The sequence below is a fragment of the Cannabis sativa genome, chromosome 5 (genome assembly GCF_029168945.1).
Source record: "Cannabis sativa cultivar Pink pepper isolate KNU-18-1 chromosome 5, ASM2916894v1, whole genome shotgun sequence".
Lineage (NCBI taxonomy): Eukaryota > Viridiplantae > Streptophyta > Magnoliopsida > Rosales > Cannabaceae > Cannabis > Cannabis sativa.
Window position 1 is genome coordinate 19,217,813 of NC_083605.1, and position 19,031 is coordinate 19,236,843.

At 34.1% G+C, this 19,031-nt stretch overlaps 3 protein-coding genes across 3 annotated transcripts; 2 read left to right on the top strand and 1 right to left on the bottom strand.

Moving 5' to 3' along the window:
* The first annotated feature begins 2,237 nt into the window (after positions 1-2,237).
* On the top strand, positions 2,238-3,409 carry LOC133038198 (uncharacterized). The gene is made up of 3 exons (XM_061116284.1): positions 2,238-2,294; positions 2,363-2,926; positions 3,053-3,409. The coding sequence occupies exons 1-3, from the start codon at positions 2,238-2,240 to the stop codon at positions 3,407-3,409; spliced, it is 978 nt and encodes a 325-aa protein (XP_060972267.1).
* A 199-nt stretch (positions 3,410-3,608) lies between these two features.
* Positions 3,609-4,790, top strand: LOC133038199 (uncharacterized). The gene is made up of 2 exons (XM_061116285.1): positions 3,609-4,310; positions 4,410-4,790. The coding sequence occupies exons 1-2, from the start codon at positions 3,609-3,611 to the stop codon at positions 4,788-4,790; spliced, it is 1,083 nt and encodes a 360-aa protein (XP_060972268.1).
* A 6,348-nt stretch (positions 4,791-11,138) lies between these two features.
* LOC133037838 (uncharacterized) lies at positions 11,139-15,479 on the bottom strand. Its single transcript, XM_061115482.1, has 4 exons — positions 14,945-15,479; positions 13,638-14,461; positions 12,406-13,480; positions 11,139-12,275 (listed from the first exon to the last, which is right to left on the bottom strand). Exons 2-4 carry the CDS (start codon positions 14,456-14,458, stop codon positions 12,030-12,032), a joined length of 2,142 nt encoding a protein of 713 aa, XP_060971465.1. The 5' UTR covers positions 14,459-14,461; positions 14,945-15,479; the 3' UTR covers positions 11,139-12,029.
* Between the last annotated feature and the right edge of the window lie 3,552 nt (positions 15,480-19,031).

Sequence of the window (19,031 nt, forward strand, 5' to 3'; positions counted from 1 at the left end):
CTCTTCCACTCAAGAAGAGGATAATCCCACTCCCTCAGTCGTAGCAACTGAGAAAACTACTACCAAAGCTCCTGTTCAGAAGATCACTGCTCCTCGTCGTAGTGGGAGGATTTCTTCAAAACCCTCTCGTTATGGCTTGGATGGTGATATCAATATGGTCGTTGGTGACAGTATTGAAGACGACCCATTAACCTATAAACAGGCAATGGAAAGTCCACAACGGAAGCGATGGTCAGCCGGCATGGATTCAGAAATGGATTCCATGAAAAAGAACAAAGTTTGGGAATATGTAGATCCACCCAATGACTATCCTCCAATCGGATGCAAATGGGTCTACAAGAAGAAAAGAGGCGCTGGAGGCGAAGTCAAAACTTTTAAAGCTAGACTGGTCGCCAAGGGTTATACCCAAAGAGAAGGTGTGGACTATGAGGAAACTTTTAGTCCTATCGCCATGCTCAAATCTATCCGAATTCTTCTCTCCATCGCAGCCGCTTTCGACTATGAAATCTAGCAAATGGATGTCAAGACCGCCTTCCTTAATGGGCTTCTTGAAGAAACCATCTACATGGAGCAACCAGAAGGCTATGTTCTTCCAGGGCAAGAAAATAAAGTTTGCAAATTAAATAGGTCTATTTATGGACTTAAGCAAGCTTCTCGCTCATGGAATAAAAGGTTTGATGAGATCATTAAAACCTACGGCTTTCATCAAAATGAAGATGAACCTTGTGTTTACCAACTCAAGGAAGACCATGTTGTAGTAATCCTGGTCCTTTATGTTGACGAAATTTTGATCATTGGCAACAATATCAAGAAAAGGACTCACATCAAGGAATGGCTAGACACTCAATTCGATATGAAAGATTTGGGTGAGGCTGCCTATGTTCTCGATATTCAGATTATCAGATTCCAGAAGAACAGACCCCTTGCTCTCTCTCAAACAACTTACATTGACAAAGTTTTAGATAGATTCTCCATGACCAATACCAATGGGGCAAATATGCCTTCTAGATATGCTATCCGTCTATCTAAGGAACAGTGTCCTACTGATCCTCAAGAGATAGAGGACATGGCAAATGTTCCTTATGCATCCGCAGTTGGAAGTCTAATGTATGCAATGTTATGCACTAGACCTGACATCTACTATGCAGTTGGAATCGTGAGCAGGTATCAGTCAAATCCAAGACAGGAACATTGGAATGTTGTTAAGTATATTCTGAAATACTTAAAGAGTACAAGAGATTACGTGTTAGTCTACAAGGGTGGTTCTCTAAATCCCATAGGCTATACAGACTCAGATTTCCAGGCATGTCTTGAAGACAGGAAATCTACATCTGGGATGGTGTTTACTCTTGGGGGTGGAGCAGTGGTTTAGAGAAGTGCAAAACAAACCGCGATTTCAGATTCTACCATGGAGGCAGAATACATAGCTGCAGCTGAAGCTGCTAAAGAGGTTGTCTGGCTAAGAAAGTTCTTCACCAGTCTTGGTGTAGTACCTGGAATGGAAAAGCTGTTGGGTTTTATGCCCTAAATAAAACTCATTTCAATATAATTAGATTTACTTATTAATAAAGATCAGAAATAACATTTAAATGTTGCATGGTTCACACGATTTATTTCATGATTATTTACATAATGTATGAATTCTATTTAAGTCCAGAACATATCAATTTGTTAATGATTATAGTGTTGTCAGCACAGTGGAATATAATCTTAATTATATGTTCGAAAGTTTATTCCCTGATTTGTCAGTTCACTGGATTTAGACTAACATGATAATCAGCGATAGGTATTCTTACACCTTGGATAAGTGTTATGTCCTTTCCAGGACATTGGCAAAGTTTACCAGCATCGGATGTATGGAGTATACATTGAAAGGGACCGATATTGAACTTTGATTAGATATATTAAAATTTACTGTAATATCTATTCAATTCAATTAGAAGTTTTCTCTGTTTCTTGCTCTCGTAGCTCCCGAGCTAGCGCCATGGCAAAAACGAGGTCCAAGAATCATGGAAAACTAGCATCTACTTCGAAGAATCATAAACCTGTGAAAAAACGAGGTCCATCCTCATCTGGAGATGTCAAGAAAACCAAGTCGATGGATGCAATTCTGGGAATTGAACCCATCGATTTCACTGACGAAGAAGACGATAAACATGAATCAGATTTTGAACAACTTCAGGCTCTTTAACCACGATCTTCGCTTCGTGAATTGCATAGGCAAGATGACATTCGCAATGACTTCGCTCACTTCCTGGAAGCAAACCATAGTTGCAGCAGGGATGTCTCGAAAGGTAATTCCCCTGTTCCCCCCATTCTTAGGTCAGGTTCTGTTATTAGGTCGTTAGATAATTCTTTTCAGGAGGCTTCGACTGAGAAACAGAAACCTGATACTGAGAAAGTAATTGTAAAGGTCACAATGGATGATATTGATGGGGAAATTGAATATTGGAATTCTTCTATTGTATGTTATGTGTTGGGTGCAAACCCTCCATTGGATGTTCTTGAAGGATTTTCTAGAAGAATATGGAAGGAGAAAGTGGATAAGGCTGGGCTCCTCTCATATGGCATTTTTCTGATTAGATTCACTTCAGTTGAGACAAGGGATAACATTCTTAATGGAGGCTATACTTTCTTCAACAAGAGGCCGGTGATAATGAATGCATGGGATCCGGATACTAATTTCAGAAAAGGGGATATTCTTAAGGTTCCAATTTGGATTCAAATCAAAAACTTGGAATTGAAATATTGGGGCCAAAACACTTTGTTCAAGATTATAGGGCAGATTGGAGAGCCTATAATGGTAGATGAAGTCACTAAAATGACGCAAAAACTCACTTTCCCTAGAATACTTGTTGAAGTTTCTATGGAACAAGAACTACCATCGTCTATTGCGTTTGAAGATGAGCATGGCTGTATTACATCAGTTGGGATTAAATACGAATGGAAACCAATCATTTGCAAGAATTGCAATGGTTTGGGACATAGCACTGATGAGTGCAGGAGGAAACCATCTGCTCATAAGCAGTAGTGGGTTGTGAAAAACAAAAAGGGTGAATTGAAAGAGGATATTGAGGTGAGGTCTGGAGCTGATACAGATGGATGTACAACAACAGGAACTAATTCTGGTGTGAATTTAAATACTAATTCTGGTGTGAATCCTCCTGTTGCAGCTGCTGAAAGTCACAAGGGGAAGAAACCAGTGGGACTTGCGGATAATGATGGATTTAAACAAGTTCACAAGGGTCTGAAAGTTAATGGTACTACAAAGGCCGATAGCACCAGCACCAGAAATGCATTTATTCTCTTACAGAAACAAGAACCTAAAGAAAATGAGGGCACAGGAATACTAGCAGCAACTCGAGATAAGACAAGAGGAGGGGGAGTGCCTCCCAACCCAAATGGATAGAATATTAGCTTGGAATGTCCGGGGAGCCAACAACCTTCACAAACAAAATTTAATCAAGCAATTGATTCATAATCAAAATGTGGGGCTTGTTGGTCTCCTTGAGACAAGAGTCAAGGCTCCAAAAATTGGTTCCTTGTACTCTCGTGTTTTTAATGGATGGTGCTTTACTAGCAATATAGCATGGCATAAAGGAGGGAGAATGGTAGTTGCGTGGAATCCTAATACCTTCAGCATCAATATAATCAAATGTACAAGTCAATTAATACATCTTCAAGTTTCTACTCTAGATGGTATGGATTTTCTTGTTACATTTGTTTATGCTTTTAATGATGAAGAAGGTAGAATGATTTTATGGCAGGATCTAAAAGCTATTTCTACTCAAGACCCTTGGGTAGTGATGGGTGATTTCAATGATGTTTTGGAGCAAGAAGAAAGGATTGGAAGTAGGGTGAAGACTCTCACTTCTCATTCTTTTAAAGATTGTGTTTCACAGTGCCAACTGGAAGATATCAAAAGCAGTGGTAAACTCTTTACTTGGTGTAATAACCAACAGGGGGATGACCGCATCTACTCTAAACTAGATAGGGTAATGGCCAATGGTCAATGGATGAAAAAATATCCGAGAGCTGAAGCCATTTTCCTAAACAAAGGTGCCTTTGATCATTCTCCAGCTCTAGTGATTTTTCACCAGCTTGCTCACAATGGGAGAAAGCCCTTTCGCTATTTTAAAATGTGGATATCTCACCCTGAATACTCTAGCCGATTGCAGCATATTTGGCAGCAGCAGGTATCGAGTACGAAAATGTACCAGGTGGTGGCTAAGCTTAAAGCATTGAAGCCAGTCTTTAAGAAGATAAATCACGAGGGGTATAATGATTTGCAATCGACAGTCATCAAAGCAGTATCTATTTTAGATAATTGCCAAAACCAGTTATCTTTGGACCCTCTAAACGAGGAACTTCAGCAAAAGGAATTTGTAGCATGAAGCAATTTTTCTCAGGCACACAAGAACTATCAACAATTCCTTCAGCATAAAGCAAAGACTACTTGGGTTAGAGATGGGGATGATAATACGGCCATTTTCCATGCAAGCCTCAAAGCTAGAATCAACCAAAACAGAATTCTTTCTATTGTGTATCCACAAGGGAACCGAGTAGATGAACCAACAAAGATCACTGAGGTTTTTCTTGCTTACTACAAGCAACTGTTAGGCACCAGAATGGTCAATAGAAAGGAAGTATTAGACCATGTGATCAAGAATGGACCCACAGTAACGATGCAACAAAGGGTAACTCTATCGGCTCCTATTACTAATGAAGAAATAAAGAAGGCCATGTTTGCTATACCTGGCACTAAAGCTCCCGGACCAGATGGCTGTTAGGTTTTATGCCCTAAATAAAACTCCATCTCAATGTAATCTATTTTATTCAACATCAATAAAGAAACAGAAGTATTTTTTCATTCATTTGTGTATGTTTTGGTTCACTTTATCAATTGCTTGTCTATTTGATTTATAAATTCATCTTAAACCCTTTTCACATACTTGATAATGTTTATTGTGTTGTCATCACATTGGAAAGTAAACATGACTATGTGAATAAAGTTTCCTAGATTTATTAGACACAGGGTTTTACTGATATGATAATCTACAAAAAGAGTTTACTTGTATTTGGAGAAATACTATGTTCTTTCCAGAACATTGGTTAAAGTAAAGCTCAGGTTAGATGCATGGAGTATGCATCGGAAGGGACCGATATTGAACTTTGACTTAGATTTAATTAAACTTACCGTAAAATCTATTCAAGCCAATATCGCCAAGTTGATCCTAGATCAAATGATCTTAATCCTGTTATAATTAGGCTCAATCTTGAAAGGCTATTCGTGTTCTTTGATTTGTTAGTTAAGCCTACTTTTAGGTCAGGGTGATACGTACATTTTGGGAACACGGTAGTGCAATTGAGTGGGAGCGCTAGCATAAACATGGAATCTATAGCTTCTATCTGGCGAATAGTAAGCAAAGGATGATCTCCTTCGAGCTTGACCAAACAAAAATAAATGGCGGAGATCTCATTTCACGTAAGCTGAAATATCATTTATACGGGGTCAAGTGTTTTAAGGATAAAATACATAGTAGGGTGTTACGGTAATCCAATCCCTTTACAGTGTAGATCATTCATATAGAGGATCATTAATCAAATTAGGATTATAACAATGGATAACTAATGATGTGTCTATATGGTGGAACATATAGAGCATTCTATATACTAAGAGTGCAATTCTAAGTTCTATGCGTGGATTCAACGAAGAATTAATAAGCTAGTGAATTTTAGTGCTAAATTCTTGATCTACTTATTGGAAGCTCGGTTATATAGACCCATGGTCCCCGCACTAGTTGAGATAATATTGTTTGTAAGACTCATGTAATTGGTTTTGATTAATCAATTATAATTCACAAGTTAGACTATGTCTATTTGTGAAATTTTCACTAAGTAAGGGCGAAACTGTAAAGAAAGAGTTAATAGGGGCATATTTGTTAATTATGATACTTTGTATGGTTCAATTAATAAATATGATAAATGGCAATATTATTTAATAATTATTTATAGTTATTAAATAGTTAGAATTGGCATTTAAATGGTTGAATTAGGAAATTGGCATTTTTGAGAAAATCAGATACAAAAGGTGTTAAAATTGTAAAATTGCAAAAAGCAAGGCCCAATCCACTAAGCCATGGCCAGCCACCTTTGTAGGCTTTTTAAGTTGATATTTTTATTATTTTAATGCCAAATAATTCAAACCTAACCCTAGTGGAATGCTATAAATAGATAGTGAAGGCTTCAGGAAAATAACACACTTTCTGAATCAGAAAAAAACTGAGCCTCCTATCTCTCTTCCCTAGCCGCCACTCACTCTCTCTCTTCTTCCTTTGATTTTCGAACTTACCCTAGTGATTAGAGTAGTGCCCACACACAGCAAGCAATACCTCAATCATAGTGAGGAAGATCGTGAAGAAAGATCATTAGCAAAGGAGATTCAGCATCAAGGATTCAGAGAAAGAGATCCAGGTTCAGATCTTAATAATACTCTGCTACAGAAAGGATACAAGGGTTAGAGATCTGAACAGAAGGAGTCATTTAATTCCGCTGCACCCAATGTAAGGTTTCTTAAACTTTATATGTGTTTAATTTATCGTTTTAGAAAGTTCTCATTTAGGATATTAATAAACATACTTGTGAGTAGATCTAAGATCCTGGTAAAATAAATTCCAACAATGGCTTCTCCAGTTTTTTCTTTCAAGACAATTGGGAATTGATTGGCAATGATATATGTGAAGCTGTGAGATCCTTCTTGCATTCAGGCAAAATCCTCAAAGAGATAAACTCCACAGCTCTCACTATTATCCCTAAGGTGAAATGTCCCAATTCTCCAAGTGACTTCAGACCGATTATCTGCTGCAATGTAATCTATAAAATGGCCACTAAAGTTCTATGCTCCAGACTCAAAGATATTATTCCTGATATTTTTGCTCAAAATCAGGGAGGATTTGTCAAAGGGAGATTCATTGCCAAAACATCATGATATGTCAAGATCTGGTGAAACATTATGGAAGGAAGTCAACAAAGTCAAATTGCATGATCAAACTTGATTTACAAAAGGCTTATGACACGGTAGAATGGTACTTCATTGAGGAGGTGCTAAGGGGCTACTTTTTCCTGAAAATTTCATCTCTCTTGTAATGAACTGTGTCAGAACTCCAAAATTCTCTCTTTTTTTCAATGGATCCCTTCACGGGTTCTTTGAATCTAAGAGAGGATTAAGACAAGGTGATCCCCTTTCTCCTCTTTTATTTGTCATTGGAATGGAATATTTGACTCGCATTTTGAAGAAAGTTGGGAACAAAGCAGATTTCTCTTTTCATGAGCGATGTGACATCCTAAAGCTCAATCACCTAAGTTTTGCAGATGATGTGCTACTTTTTTGTAAAGGTGATTATAAGAGCATCATCCTTATGCTACAAGGATTGAAACTCTTCTCAGCTACCTCGGGGCTCCAACCTAACAAAGCAAAATCTGTAATCTATTGCTCCAATATGATAGAATCAGATGTCACTAGAGTCTTGGAGGCATCAGGTTTCTCACAACAACAAACTTCGTTCAGATATCTTGGTATTCCTATTTGCCATAAAAGGATTTCAAAAAAGGAATGCTCAATTCTATCAGAGAAAATGATAGCAAGAATCAGATCATGGAGTATTAGACACCTCTCTTTTGCCGGAAGGGCTGTCCTCATCAATTCAGTGCTTACAGCTATACTATCCTATTGGTGCCAGATTCTCAAGCTTCCAAAGAAGGTAATAAATGAGATTAAATCTATATGTAGAGCTTTTCTTTGGAAGGTTCAATATATGATGCAGGGAGCTGGTTTAGTAGCCTGGGAAAATATTTGTCAGTCAAAGATTGTAGGAGGCATGGGCATTAAAAGAATGGCTGAATGGAACACAACAGCTCTCTTTAAGTATGTGTGGGCTGTTGCAAAAAAGGAAGATAATCTTTGGGTCAAATGGGTACATGCAGTTTATACGAAAGATGGAAATTGGTGGGATTACCAAGCGAAAAATCAAGAGAGTTGGTATTGGAAGCAAATAGTGGCAGCCAAGAATCAACTCAAAGAAACCACAGATGTGCAACAGTTTGTCCAACAGAAATACAAGATCTTAGATGGCTATGAGTTGATCATTCCAACACGGAGTAGAGTCACATGGAGCAATGAGGTTTGGGGTCGTTTCAACACACCAAAGTACAGCTTTATTTTGTGGTTGGCTGTGCAGAATCGCCTCCGAACCAAGGATAGATTGCAGCGTTTTCAGATGCTAGATGAGCCGAGCTGCAACTTGTGCTCACTGCTGCTACCCGAGACACATGACCACCTTTTTTTCAGGTGTCCATTCTTAGCAAGCTGTCTACAACATGTCAAAGAGTGGCTGTCGTGGGGAGCTCGTACCAGTGACTTACAGCAGCTTCTCAAGTGGATACACAAGGCAAAAATCAGCAAGTTTAGAAAGAATGTTCTTGCAGCAGCTGCTGCCCATTTAGTCTATTCCATTTGGCATTCCCGAAATGACCAAATATGGAATAATCATATAGAAGGTCAAGATGTAATTGTACAAAGAGTTAAACAAAATGTAAAACATAGAATAGAATTGTTTTAGCCAAAGAAAATTGGTCCAAAAGATAACAGATTGGTTTTATTCATTGTAAAAAGATAGAGATTGATTGTAGAAAAGTGTTGTGGTCAATAATAATCTTGCTGATTTATCAAAAAAAAATATCTATTCAATTCAATATCACCTGTTGATCCTAGATCAAATGATCTTAATCCTGATATGTTTAGGTTTGATCTCAAAAGTAATATACATGTTCTTTGATTTGTTAGTTAAGCCTACTTTTGGGTCAGGGTGATACGTACATTTTAGGAACATGATAGTATAATTGAGTGGGAGCGCTAACATAAATATGGAATCTATAACTTCGATAGAGATTTAGAAGTGAAACGATGATATCCTTCGAGCTTGGCTAAACAGAGATAAATGGTGGAGATCTCATTTCACTTTGATGAAATATCATTTATATGGAGCTAAGTGTTTTAAGGATAAAATACATTGAAGGTGTAACGGTAACTTAGTGCCTATTCAATGTAGATCATCTATTAGAGGGTCATTAATCACATTAGGATTATAACAGTGGATAACTAATGACGTGTCTATATCGTGGAACATATAGAGCGTTCTATATACTGAGAGTGCAATTCTAAGTTCTATGCGTGGATTCAACGAAGAATTAATAAGTCAGTGAGTTTAAGATATAAACTCTTGATCTGCTTATTGGAAGCTCGGATATATAGACCCATGGTCCCCATACTAGTTGAGACCATACTGCTTGTAAGACTCAGTTAATTGATTTTGATTAATCAATTATAATTCTAAAGTTAGACTATGTCTAGTTTATGAATTTTCACTAAGCAAGGGCGAAATTATAAAGAAAAGAGTTTCTAGGTTTATTTATTAATTAAGAGACTTTATATGTCTAATTAATAAATATATTAAATGACAATATTATTTAATAATTAATTTTTAGTTATTAAATAATTAGAATTGGCATTTAAATGGTTGAATTTGAAAATTGGCGTTTTTGAGAAAATGAGATGCAGAAATAATTCTAACTTAAACCTAGATGGTTACCTATAAATAGATAGTGATGACTCTCATTCACACTTAACTTTGTCATATGAAAAATTGAGCCTCTATCTATTCTCTATAGCCGAAACCACTTCTCTCTTCTTTTCTTCTCTAAATTTCGAATTCCTTGAGTGAATGAGTGAGTGCCCACACACATCAAGTGGTATCTCAATCATAGTGTGTAAGACTGTGGAAAATCAACCGACAAGAAGGAGATTCAGCATCAAAGGAAGGAGAGAAAGAGATCCAGGTTCAGATATTAATAATGTTCTGCTACAGAAAGGAATCAAGGGCTAGATATCTGAACGGAAGGAGTCATTATATTCCGCTGCACCCAATGTAAGGTTTCTTAAACTCTTATGTGTTTATTTCATTGTTTTAGAATTTATATTAGGATGTTAATGAAACATACTTGTTAGTAAATCTAGATCCTGGTAAAATATATCCAACAACTGGCCTCAGAGCCATGGTAATGATTTACTTTCATGAAATATGAATTAAAACGATGTTTTGTGTTGATTTGGATGGTTTCATGTGGTTTATGTGCTTATTTGATGATAGTTTAGAAATCGCAATATATGTTACTGAAATATTTTTTATTTCGATATGGAATTATTTTTTCTGCAAAGTAGACAAAAAATTAATAAATTTAGGCTTTTACAGAACCTAATTTGGATTTTTTATGAATTAGTTATGATTTTTTGAAGTTGAACGAAAATATCAGGATTTGAATGCACACGCGCGCACACGCACTTGGGCTCGCTCGGACAAACACGCTTCAGACAACATGCGTGTCCGAGCATGCTCGGTCAAATGAGGCTGCACGCAGCCTCGTTCCTCGGCCAAGCTTCCCCTTCCGCGCGCGCAGGGGTATGCAATGCATACCCCTGTGCCTCAAACTTGTTTTCGTCATAACTTTTGATTCAAAAATCGTTTTTCATTGAAACAAAAGCCAAATTTTGGTAGAATTTTGTGTAGAATCTAAATTTTCAATTAAAAATCTAATTTTCAGAATAAAATTAATTTTTATTAATTTTTTAATTAATTAAAATTAGTTTCTGACATTAGTAGGCTTTGAATTTTGAAAATTTGATTTCTCATAAAGGAGTCTTATGGTTAATTTTGAAACTTTAGATTATTTTATTTATTTTAATTATAAGATCAGATATTATTTTTAATTAAATTTTAAATGATCTTACTTTGATATTAAAATATTATCTTTTTAAAATAATCTTGTACTAATTTCAAAATTTGCTAACCATATCATATTTTTTTCAAATTTGTTATTTTCAAAATATATTTTATTAATTAAAATTATAAATTAGGAATATGTTAGGTTTAACATTTTACCTTATTAGACATTTTACCTTATGTTTAGTGTTCAATGTTTTTTCACTGGTTGTTTGTATTTTTATTTTTTTGTTGTTGACTTTGTTTTTTATCAGTGTTCTCATAGTGTCTTTTTTTGTGTTTTATTGTTTTTTTTTCCAGTGATTGTGGTGTTTTTGTTGCATCATTTGCTGAGTATTTCATTGATGGCAAACCCATCCCATCCTCTGATTTTGATGTGGAAATTCACCGCGATCGTTTGGCTGCGTTATTTTATCATTATGGGATAAAGAAGCAAACTGAGAACATTGAAAGTGAATCCGAGGCCCCTCCTAGCCTTCCCAAGAAGTGATTTGCTTTTTCAATCAGACTGTCATTGTTCTTATAGTTTTTTAATGTTGTTTTAATGTTTTTCATGTTGTTTTTCGTAAACAAACATTGGTGTTCTGTTGTTTTTCCTTACGCTTTGTGTGGACAATATGTAATCTTTTATTTTTGTATGTTTTTTCTTATTATTTTTATGTACAAACAAGTTGGTATGTTAAAGTTGTTTGTTTTTTCATTTCAGATCCATTCTTTTTTTGTTTTTTTTTTCTTATAGTTTCTCTGTTTTTTTGAATCCAAATATTCATTTCAGTATTAAAAACACAAACTGTTTCAATAACAAACTTCATATATATATTCAATTTAGTATCCAACATCTTTTAATATCCAATCTAGAGTATCAACAATTCCCAATGTAATCAATGTTTTTCAAATAAAAAACTGTATTCCCTGTGTATTTCAGAAATTTAAATTCCTCAATATCTAATTCTCATAACGTATGTGTAGTTTTCTTTTGTTTTTCCACTGTTGTTCTGTTGTTGTTTTTATTCCCTTCTACGTCTTCTGCTGCATGTTCTTTTGTTATGCCCCAGTTCACCACATTTGCTGCACTTGTTGTGTTGATCCCTTTCCCATCCAGCCTTCCTTCTTAATGTTTTTGGTCTTCCTGATTTTACTCTTTCATGTGGAGGCAAGACTGTAATATTTTTCACTTCTTCCGGTACCTCCCATTCACTTTGGTGTCCTATTGGGTAAACTGTCCCTGAATAAGTTGCCAGCCAATTTTTTTTTTGTGTAGTAATCTGAACAGTAGGTGTACGGGTCCATGTTCATCTCCCTCATCACGGCCACTGCGTGCCCGCATGGCATTTCATCTATTTGGAACCTGTTGCACGTGCATGTTCTTTTTTCTAGGTCTACTTCCCACGATTCTTTCATTCTTGTTACCTCAAACAAGTAATCTGTTGTTGCTTTAACCTGTTTTAAATTTTATTGAAAAAAAAAATCAAACATAGCTGTAATTCCTACAACAACAATACAAAACTATTGAAACAGCACTACAACAACACTACAACACTACAAAAAAAAAACATAATTAATATTTTACCTCCAGATTCAATGAGTATGTGTAATTTTTCAACAGTATGTCTTCTCCAGTTGGTGATAGCTTAGTGAAGGTGTTTTGTGCTTTTGTCCTATTAGTATGCGTCCATTGTTGCACCAATGCTCTCAAGCATTCTAGCAGCGTTGTAATTGGTAGCTCCCTTGCTGCCAAATTTGCAGCGTTCAGTGATTCTGATATGTTTGAGGTCATTGTGGAATACCTCTTGTTTTGGCTATGAATTCTTGACCACTTTTCATACCCGATTTTTTTGAGGTAAGGTCTTATGCGTTTGTCCAATCCATCCAATTCAGCCATGTGGAACTCGAATTGCTTTTCTGTGTAGGCTTTCACTGCTCCAAAGAATGGCAGATTGTATTTGGCAGCATGTTGTTTGAAGCTTGTTTTAAGGTTGCTCAAAATGTGGTAACCGCAGTAACTGTGTGCAATTTCTGGATAGATTTCTCTCGCTGCTTTGATGAGGCTTTCATTTCTGTCTGAAATTAGGCATTGGTGTTCCCGTACACCATACGCTTCTTTAAATTTTTTGAAGAACCATTTCCAAGATTGGTCATTCTCAGAATCTGCAACACAAAACGCTAGTGGAAAAATATGACCTGCTGCATCTTGTGTGCATGCGCACAACAAAGTTCCCCCATAAGCTGCTTTGAGGAACGTTCCGTCCACAACAACTATCGGTCTGCATGCTCCCCACCCTTTTATGGATGCATCCAACGCCATGAAAACAAAGAGCAAGCTGTTGTCTTCTGCCGTTTTCAGATCCACAAATGATCCAGGGTTTGTTTTTTCCACCATGTGTAAGAAACTCGGTATTAGGCTGTACGAGTCACTAGCATTACCTCTCAAGTCGTTTACTGCATGTTCCTTACTTCTCCAAGCTTTCATATAGTTCATTTTGATGCCAAATCTGTATTTCAACTCCCCTTTTATGTCCATCGCTGTTGCCTTGGTCTTTATGTTCAAGAACTTCGGTTTTATGCATTCCCCTATCAGTTTCGATGTTGCTTGCCTTTGGTCTTCATGCCTTATATTTATGGGGCATGTGTGCATATTTGAGAACCTATTGAAACAAAAAAATAACAAAAACAACATTAAAAAACTATTAAAACAAATCATTGCGAGATACCAATCATGTGTATTTCAGTACAAATTGTGAAAACAGGTCATTTGTTAAGGATGCCAACAAAAACAACATTAAAAAACTATTAAAAACCAACCTCCTGATTATGAATGTGTTTGTTGGCCCATTTCTCGATGCTCTTAGTGACCAATTGCAGCTTTCGTAAACACATTTCAGACTGTATTCTTGAGAGCAGGACTTCCACACTTTGTACTGAAAGTTGTTTTTGATTGCGTAGTAGCTGAGGACATTTTTTAGAGTTTCTTTGTCTTTGTATGCCTGTCCTTTTTCCACTTCGGGGTGTTGCTTGTCTGTTATTAACTTTGCATTGTTGATGTCAATTTCTGGATCCAGTTTTTTACTGGTGTTTTCAAGTTGTTCTACCATTTCTTCAGCAACCAGATTTGCATAGTCAATTATGTCGAATTTGTCCTCCTCATCTTCTATTGTTTCTGACTTTTCAACTTCTTCCGTTTGCTGTCCCGTTGTGTATGATTCTGTTGTTGTTATGTTGTTTTCAAGCGTTGTTGTGTTGTTTTCGATCATTGCCACATTATATTCATTCGGTGTTGTTGTGGATATCGAATTTGGTGTTGCAGCACGTGTTGTGTTGTTGTTTTGCTGGTTCACACATAGTGGATATGTCGTGAAATCTGTTTCCTTCATTTTTAATTCCAAGTAAAAGTAGAGGCTTCGATCGTTGCATATTTTGATCGGTGGTATTCCTTCTTTAGCTTGGTACTGTATTTGTAGTGTTGTGCTGGTGTTTTCGCACCCCAATGAAGTAACCAGTATTTGCAGTAGCTCTTCGTACTTGCATTTTGTTGGTATGAATTCTCCACTAGCCACATAGTTCTCATAATTGTGATCTTCATTCCATTGTCCATTGCTCTTGATGAGTACTGGTAGACGTTCCATTACCTGTCATTCCAGGGTCTTATTTAATGTTAAAACAATTGTACAACAACAATAAAACAATAGCAAAACAACAACAAAAAAAATCAACAAAAAAAATAAAATAACAACAATAAAACAACACAAAAACAACCAAACAGAAATACCCATTACTTTTTTTTAAGTTTTTATTATTATATTTGTCTGATACATATATGTATGAATGTTGTTGTAGTACTGACCGCAAAACAACATTTGAACAACCCTGATGTTGTGTTTGAATAATTGTACCAATTTATTGATTTTTTTTTTCGAAATCATTTTGTGTTGCAAACGTCAAATTAACAATAGAACAACCCTCATTTATGTTTTTGCATCATAAATTAAAGAATATCACAGTTGTGTTTTCGTTTTTTTGTTTAAAACTTCAGATCTAAATCCTTTTTTTTTATTTTTAATTTTTTTTGGTTTCTTAAGAATTAAATTATTTTTTGGGTTTGTTGTGTTTACCTCTGTTATTTTGTTGGGACAGTTTTCTGTACGTCTTGTTCTTCAATTCTGATTCCTTTTCAAAAAACTCTTCGCCGGATTTAATGTTTTTTTCTTGGTGATTTCCGTCTCCGGCGTCTCCTCACACACGAACAAGGTTGTTTCCCGTGTGTTTTACTGTTCACAGTAGAAATGAAATGATGTTGGGCTTGGGCAGTACAAAAGTAATGAAATTGGGCTGGGGCAGTATAAATGTTGTTTTTGCCGTGTCCCAGTATAAATGTAAAGTTTTGGTCCAAAAGCAGTATTTTTGTAAAATTCCCAATAAATTTTGACATAAGTAAATTTATTTAGGCCCAATTAGATTTGGGTTATTCGATGAATAACAATTGTTTATTTAAAGGTTAAATTGCTCTCTTTTGGGCCTTGTGTGAGAGTTGGGGGCCAATAGAAGTGGGTACGACATACTGAACCCAGCTCCCCCTCACATGAACTACCCCAATTGTGAAGGTCCATTTGCCATATTTAAATAATTGTATTAGGTTAATTATATTAGTCTAACCTAATTAAAATTGAATTAGCAACATAATTAACTTTTAAAATATATAAAATTTATTTTTTCATTTAATATTTTAAAGTTAATTTTAGAAAAACACTTCGTAAATGAAATTATTCTAGATAGTTATTTCTAGAACTAGTTATTTTTTCTAATATTTAATTAGGAAAATATCATAGATTGTGAAATTAATTGTTTAATAATTAATTTTGGTATAATCTAAGTTAAGTATATTTTTCCTAGTATTAAATTAGAATTAATAATTAAGTCTTCTCTATACTTAATTATTTATTTCTTGAATTTAATACATTTAATTAAATTTAAAATTTAAATATTTAAGTTGATTTTCATCATGATACTTAAATATTATTATTTTCATGTTATTTAATTAAAATTGAAAATTATTTTAAGTTTGAAAGCTTATTTCATATAACTTAAATTATAATAATTTTCAAAATATATTTATTTTATTTTATTAATCTTTTTTTCCATAATTTCGAAATTGCATTTCTTAAATGTAGAAATTTCGAATTTTATTTGAAAAGTAGATTAAAGTTATAAATTATTTATTTTAATTTTGGACCAACTTAAATCAATAATTTTTTCATTTAATGATTAATTAAAATAAATGAAGTAAAATATATTTAATTAGAAAATAAATTAATTAGTCAATGAAAATCTAGATAGATATTATCTGTTTTTGCTTGAAGTATTTTTCTAGTGTATTTAATTAAATAGAAAATTAATATTTAAGTTGATTTTCATCATGATACTTAAATATTTTAAATTTTTCTTATATATTTAATTAAATAGGAAAATTATAGTTTTTGTTGTAAATTAATTTTATTAATTAATTTTGGGCCAACATTAACTTAGAGTAATTTTTTCAGAATTTATTTTTATTTTATTTTAAAGCATTTTTTCGAAAATAGTATTCTTAAATACTTCAATTTTTCGAAATGCAATGTATATTTATAGAAAATTAAATTTGAGTTGTAAATTAATTTAAATTAATTTTGTAACAACTTAAATTGAATATTTTTCTAAATATTTATTGGAAATTATTACTAAGATGGAAATAATTCATGTTATTTTCATAAATATTAAATTAAAATTTATATTTATAATTTTTCATTCTAAATTAGAAATTTTAATTAAATAAATATATATATTTAAAATAAATTGATTAAAATAAATATTAGAAGAAAATACACTTTAAATAATGAGCTTTATTATTAGGACATTCGATCTCCATTGTTGGTTTTACATAGCTTTTGTTTTAGTGAGTAATCCTCCCTAATGGAGGAACGTTCATTAGCAAGTTAGCACCGTTTAATCTCGAAAGATAAGTAGCTTTGTAAGTGTTTTATATGGTATGGATCACCCTAATGGTGGCGACTGTATTTGACTTACAAAATATGAAACAATGGTGGAAGCTCAAAAGATAGAATAGCCTTGACTCTCGCCTAAACGGGACAACGCTGGATTCCAATCTTGATCGAATAAAAGGTTGCTAGAATGTTTAACATTTTAGATGAGCTGACAACTCTATTCAATGGATGGTAGCTTTGACTCTCGCCTAAACGGGACACTGATATCAGTTTGTTGAAGACCTTGGAAATTATTTAGGATTGTATGTTTTAGTATTTTCACTTGTCCTTCCTACTTGCTATATGTTTAATAATTTCTGAATTGTGTATGAATTTATATTGAACCATGTTATTTTCTGTTATCAAATTGTAGTTTAATTTCGAATCTTCATTGTTGGTCTAACTTGGTTTGTTTTTCTAATGAGATAAATCCCTAATGGATTTTCACCATTAGACATACATAATAGTGTTAGATCTCGAAAGATAAATATTGTATATGCAACATCTAAATTTTGTTCATCAATTGATGACACCTTAGACTAGTATTTTTACAATATGAAACAAGAAGATTGTATAAATAAGATTACTTTGACTCTCGCTAATCGAAGCATCGTTGGATTCTTATTTATAAACGAAATTATCCTAATTCCTCTTAGCTTATTCATTTCGAATTAGCTCAATAACATATCATTGGATGAATGGTCTATATATCATTTCATGTCATTCTATTTTTTCTCTTCAGAAATTAAATGACGCATATGATTATAATCCCAAAATTCTATTCCACAATGATATAAGTCCTCAATCTTAGAAATCTCCTACTTGTATGGGCAAATATGACTTAGAGTTTAAATTAATAGTCGTGGTCCAAGAAAGAATTACTCATTATATTTGGTATAAATTTAAGTCTTTGACTTTAATTTTAGATTCCAAATAGAAATTTTCTTATATTTCTAATTCCAGGATACAATACAGTTACACTTTCACAAGTGTTTAATAACCATTTTCTATCAATGGATTCAAACTGTATGGAATATGAGTTTAATATTCTGTGACCAGGATCCACTTGCACTATTCTATGAACTCTTTGAAGTAACTAAACCTAAGTCATCAAAAAAACACAACCACACATTTTTTTAATCTATGGCATTTGTATCTTGTTCATAGTGGTTTTGACAAGATCAATCTCTGCAAAGAGATAATATGCCTATATCCACCGAAAGTTGTTCATCTCATTCGTAGATGGATGAACATTCAGGGGTGGATATGAGTTTTCTCGTTGTATTCTTAAAACGATAACTATAGATTATACCTTATGCAAAGAAATTTGAAATGTTTGAAAAATTTCTGATTTCTAGCAATGGTGGAATACCATTAAGGTAAGTGGTTAAAGATCTTGCGAACTGATAGGGGTGGAGAAATAGTTAGTAGATATGCAGTTCAAAGATCATTAAATTTATTTTTGAATTATATCCAAACTTACCTCCCCAGAAATTTCGATTTGCATATTGATGATTAGTTACTAGTTGTTGCCTAAATCCTTCTATGGTAATACAATTTCAGAATGATGCAATGTTTTGGTACTTAGTGTAAATCATTACTAGATTTATGGATAACCTAATCAAAATCTTAAGAAAAGCTAGAACTGTTAACCATGGTTTGTTAGCTATTCTAAGTGATTGGGGGTGGAACATCCCATAGTCAATAGATAAGAAAGTGTTTGTTTAAACAAATACTACTTTTCTAAGAAAATGACTAAGTCTGAAAATAAAGTAGCAAATAAAGGAGATTTTTTTTTTCTTGATTCCAAATGTGTTCTATCATCTTATTCCATATGATGATCCCACTGTCTCTGTTGTTTTGACACAACTGAAGAGGTCAATACCATTTAGTTTTCTTAGACATAATTCACGGTACCTTGTCGTAGCGGGAGAGTTTCTAGGAACTCACCTTCTTATGACTTGGAAAACACTAGTGATTGAATTCCATTGTGAGTTTAAACAAGTAATGGATTGTCAAGATAAGAAACTAAGAAGAAAAGCCAATAGAACTATGGTTTAATCCATTCACATGGAATAACCTAAAGTTTTCTATTACAAGGACATAAAAGGAAATTTTCGTTAATAAGTCTATTCAATGGACTTAACAAAACTTCGTGATCCTAGTATTATAGGTTTGAGTT

Bases quoted from the DNA above. Each gene is read 5' to 3' on its own strand.
- LOC133037838 (XM_061115482.1), bottom strand. From the start codon at position 14,458: ATGGAACGTCTACCAGTACTCATCAAGAGCAATGGACAATGGAATGAA. The intron at 13,481-13,637 runs GTTGGTTTTTAA...TTGTTTCAATAG, and splicing joins AACACATTCATAATCAGGAG to GTTCTCAAATATGCACACAT. The intron at 12,276-12,405 runs GTAAAATATTAA...AATTTAAAACAG, and splicing joins CATACTCATTGAATCTGGAG to GTTAAAGCAACAACAGATTA.
- LOC133038199 (XM_061116285.1), top strand. From the start codon at position 3,609: ATGGTAGTTGCGTGGAATCCTAATACCTTCAGCATCAATATAATCAAA. The intron at 4,311-4,409 runs GTATCTATTTTA...AATTTTTCTCAG, and splicing joins AATCGACAGTCATCAAAGCA to GCACACAAGAACTATCAACA.
- LOC133038198 (XM_061116284.1), top strand. From the start codon at position 2,238: ATGACTTCGCTCACTTCCTGGAAGCAAACCATAGTTGCAGCAGGGATG. The intron at 2,295-2,362 runs GTAATTCCCCTG...AATTCTTTTCAG, and splicing joins CAGCAGGGATGTCTCGAAAG to GAGGCTTCGACTGAGAAACA. The intron at 2,927-3,052 runs GTTGGGATTAAA...AAAAACAAAAAG, and splicing joins AGCATGGCTGTATTACATCA to GGTGAATTGAAAGAGGATAT.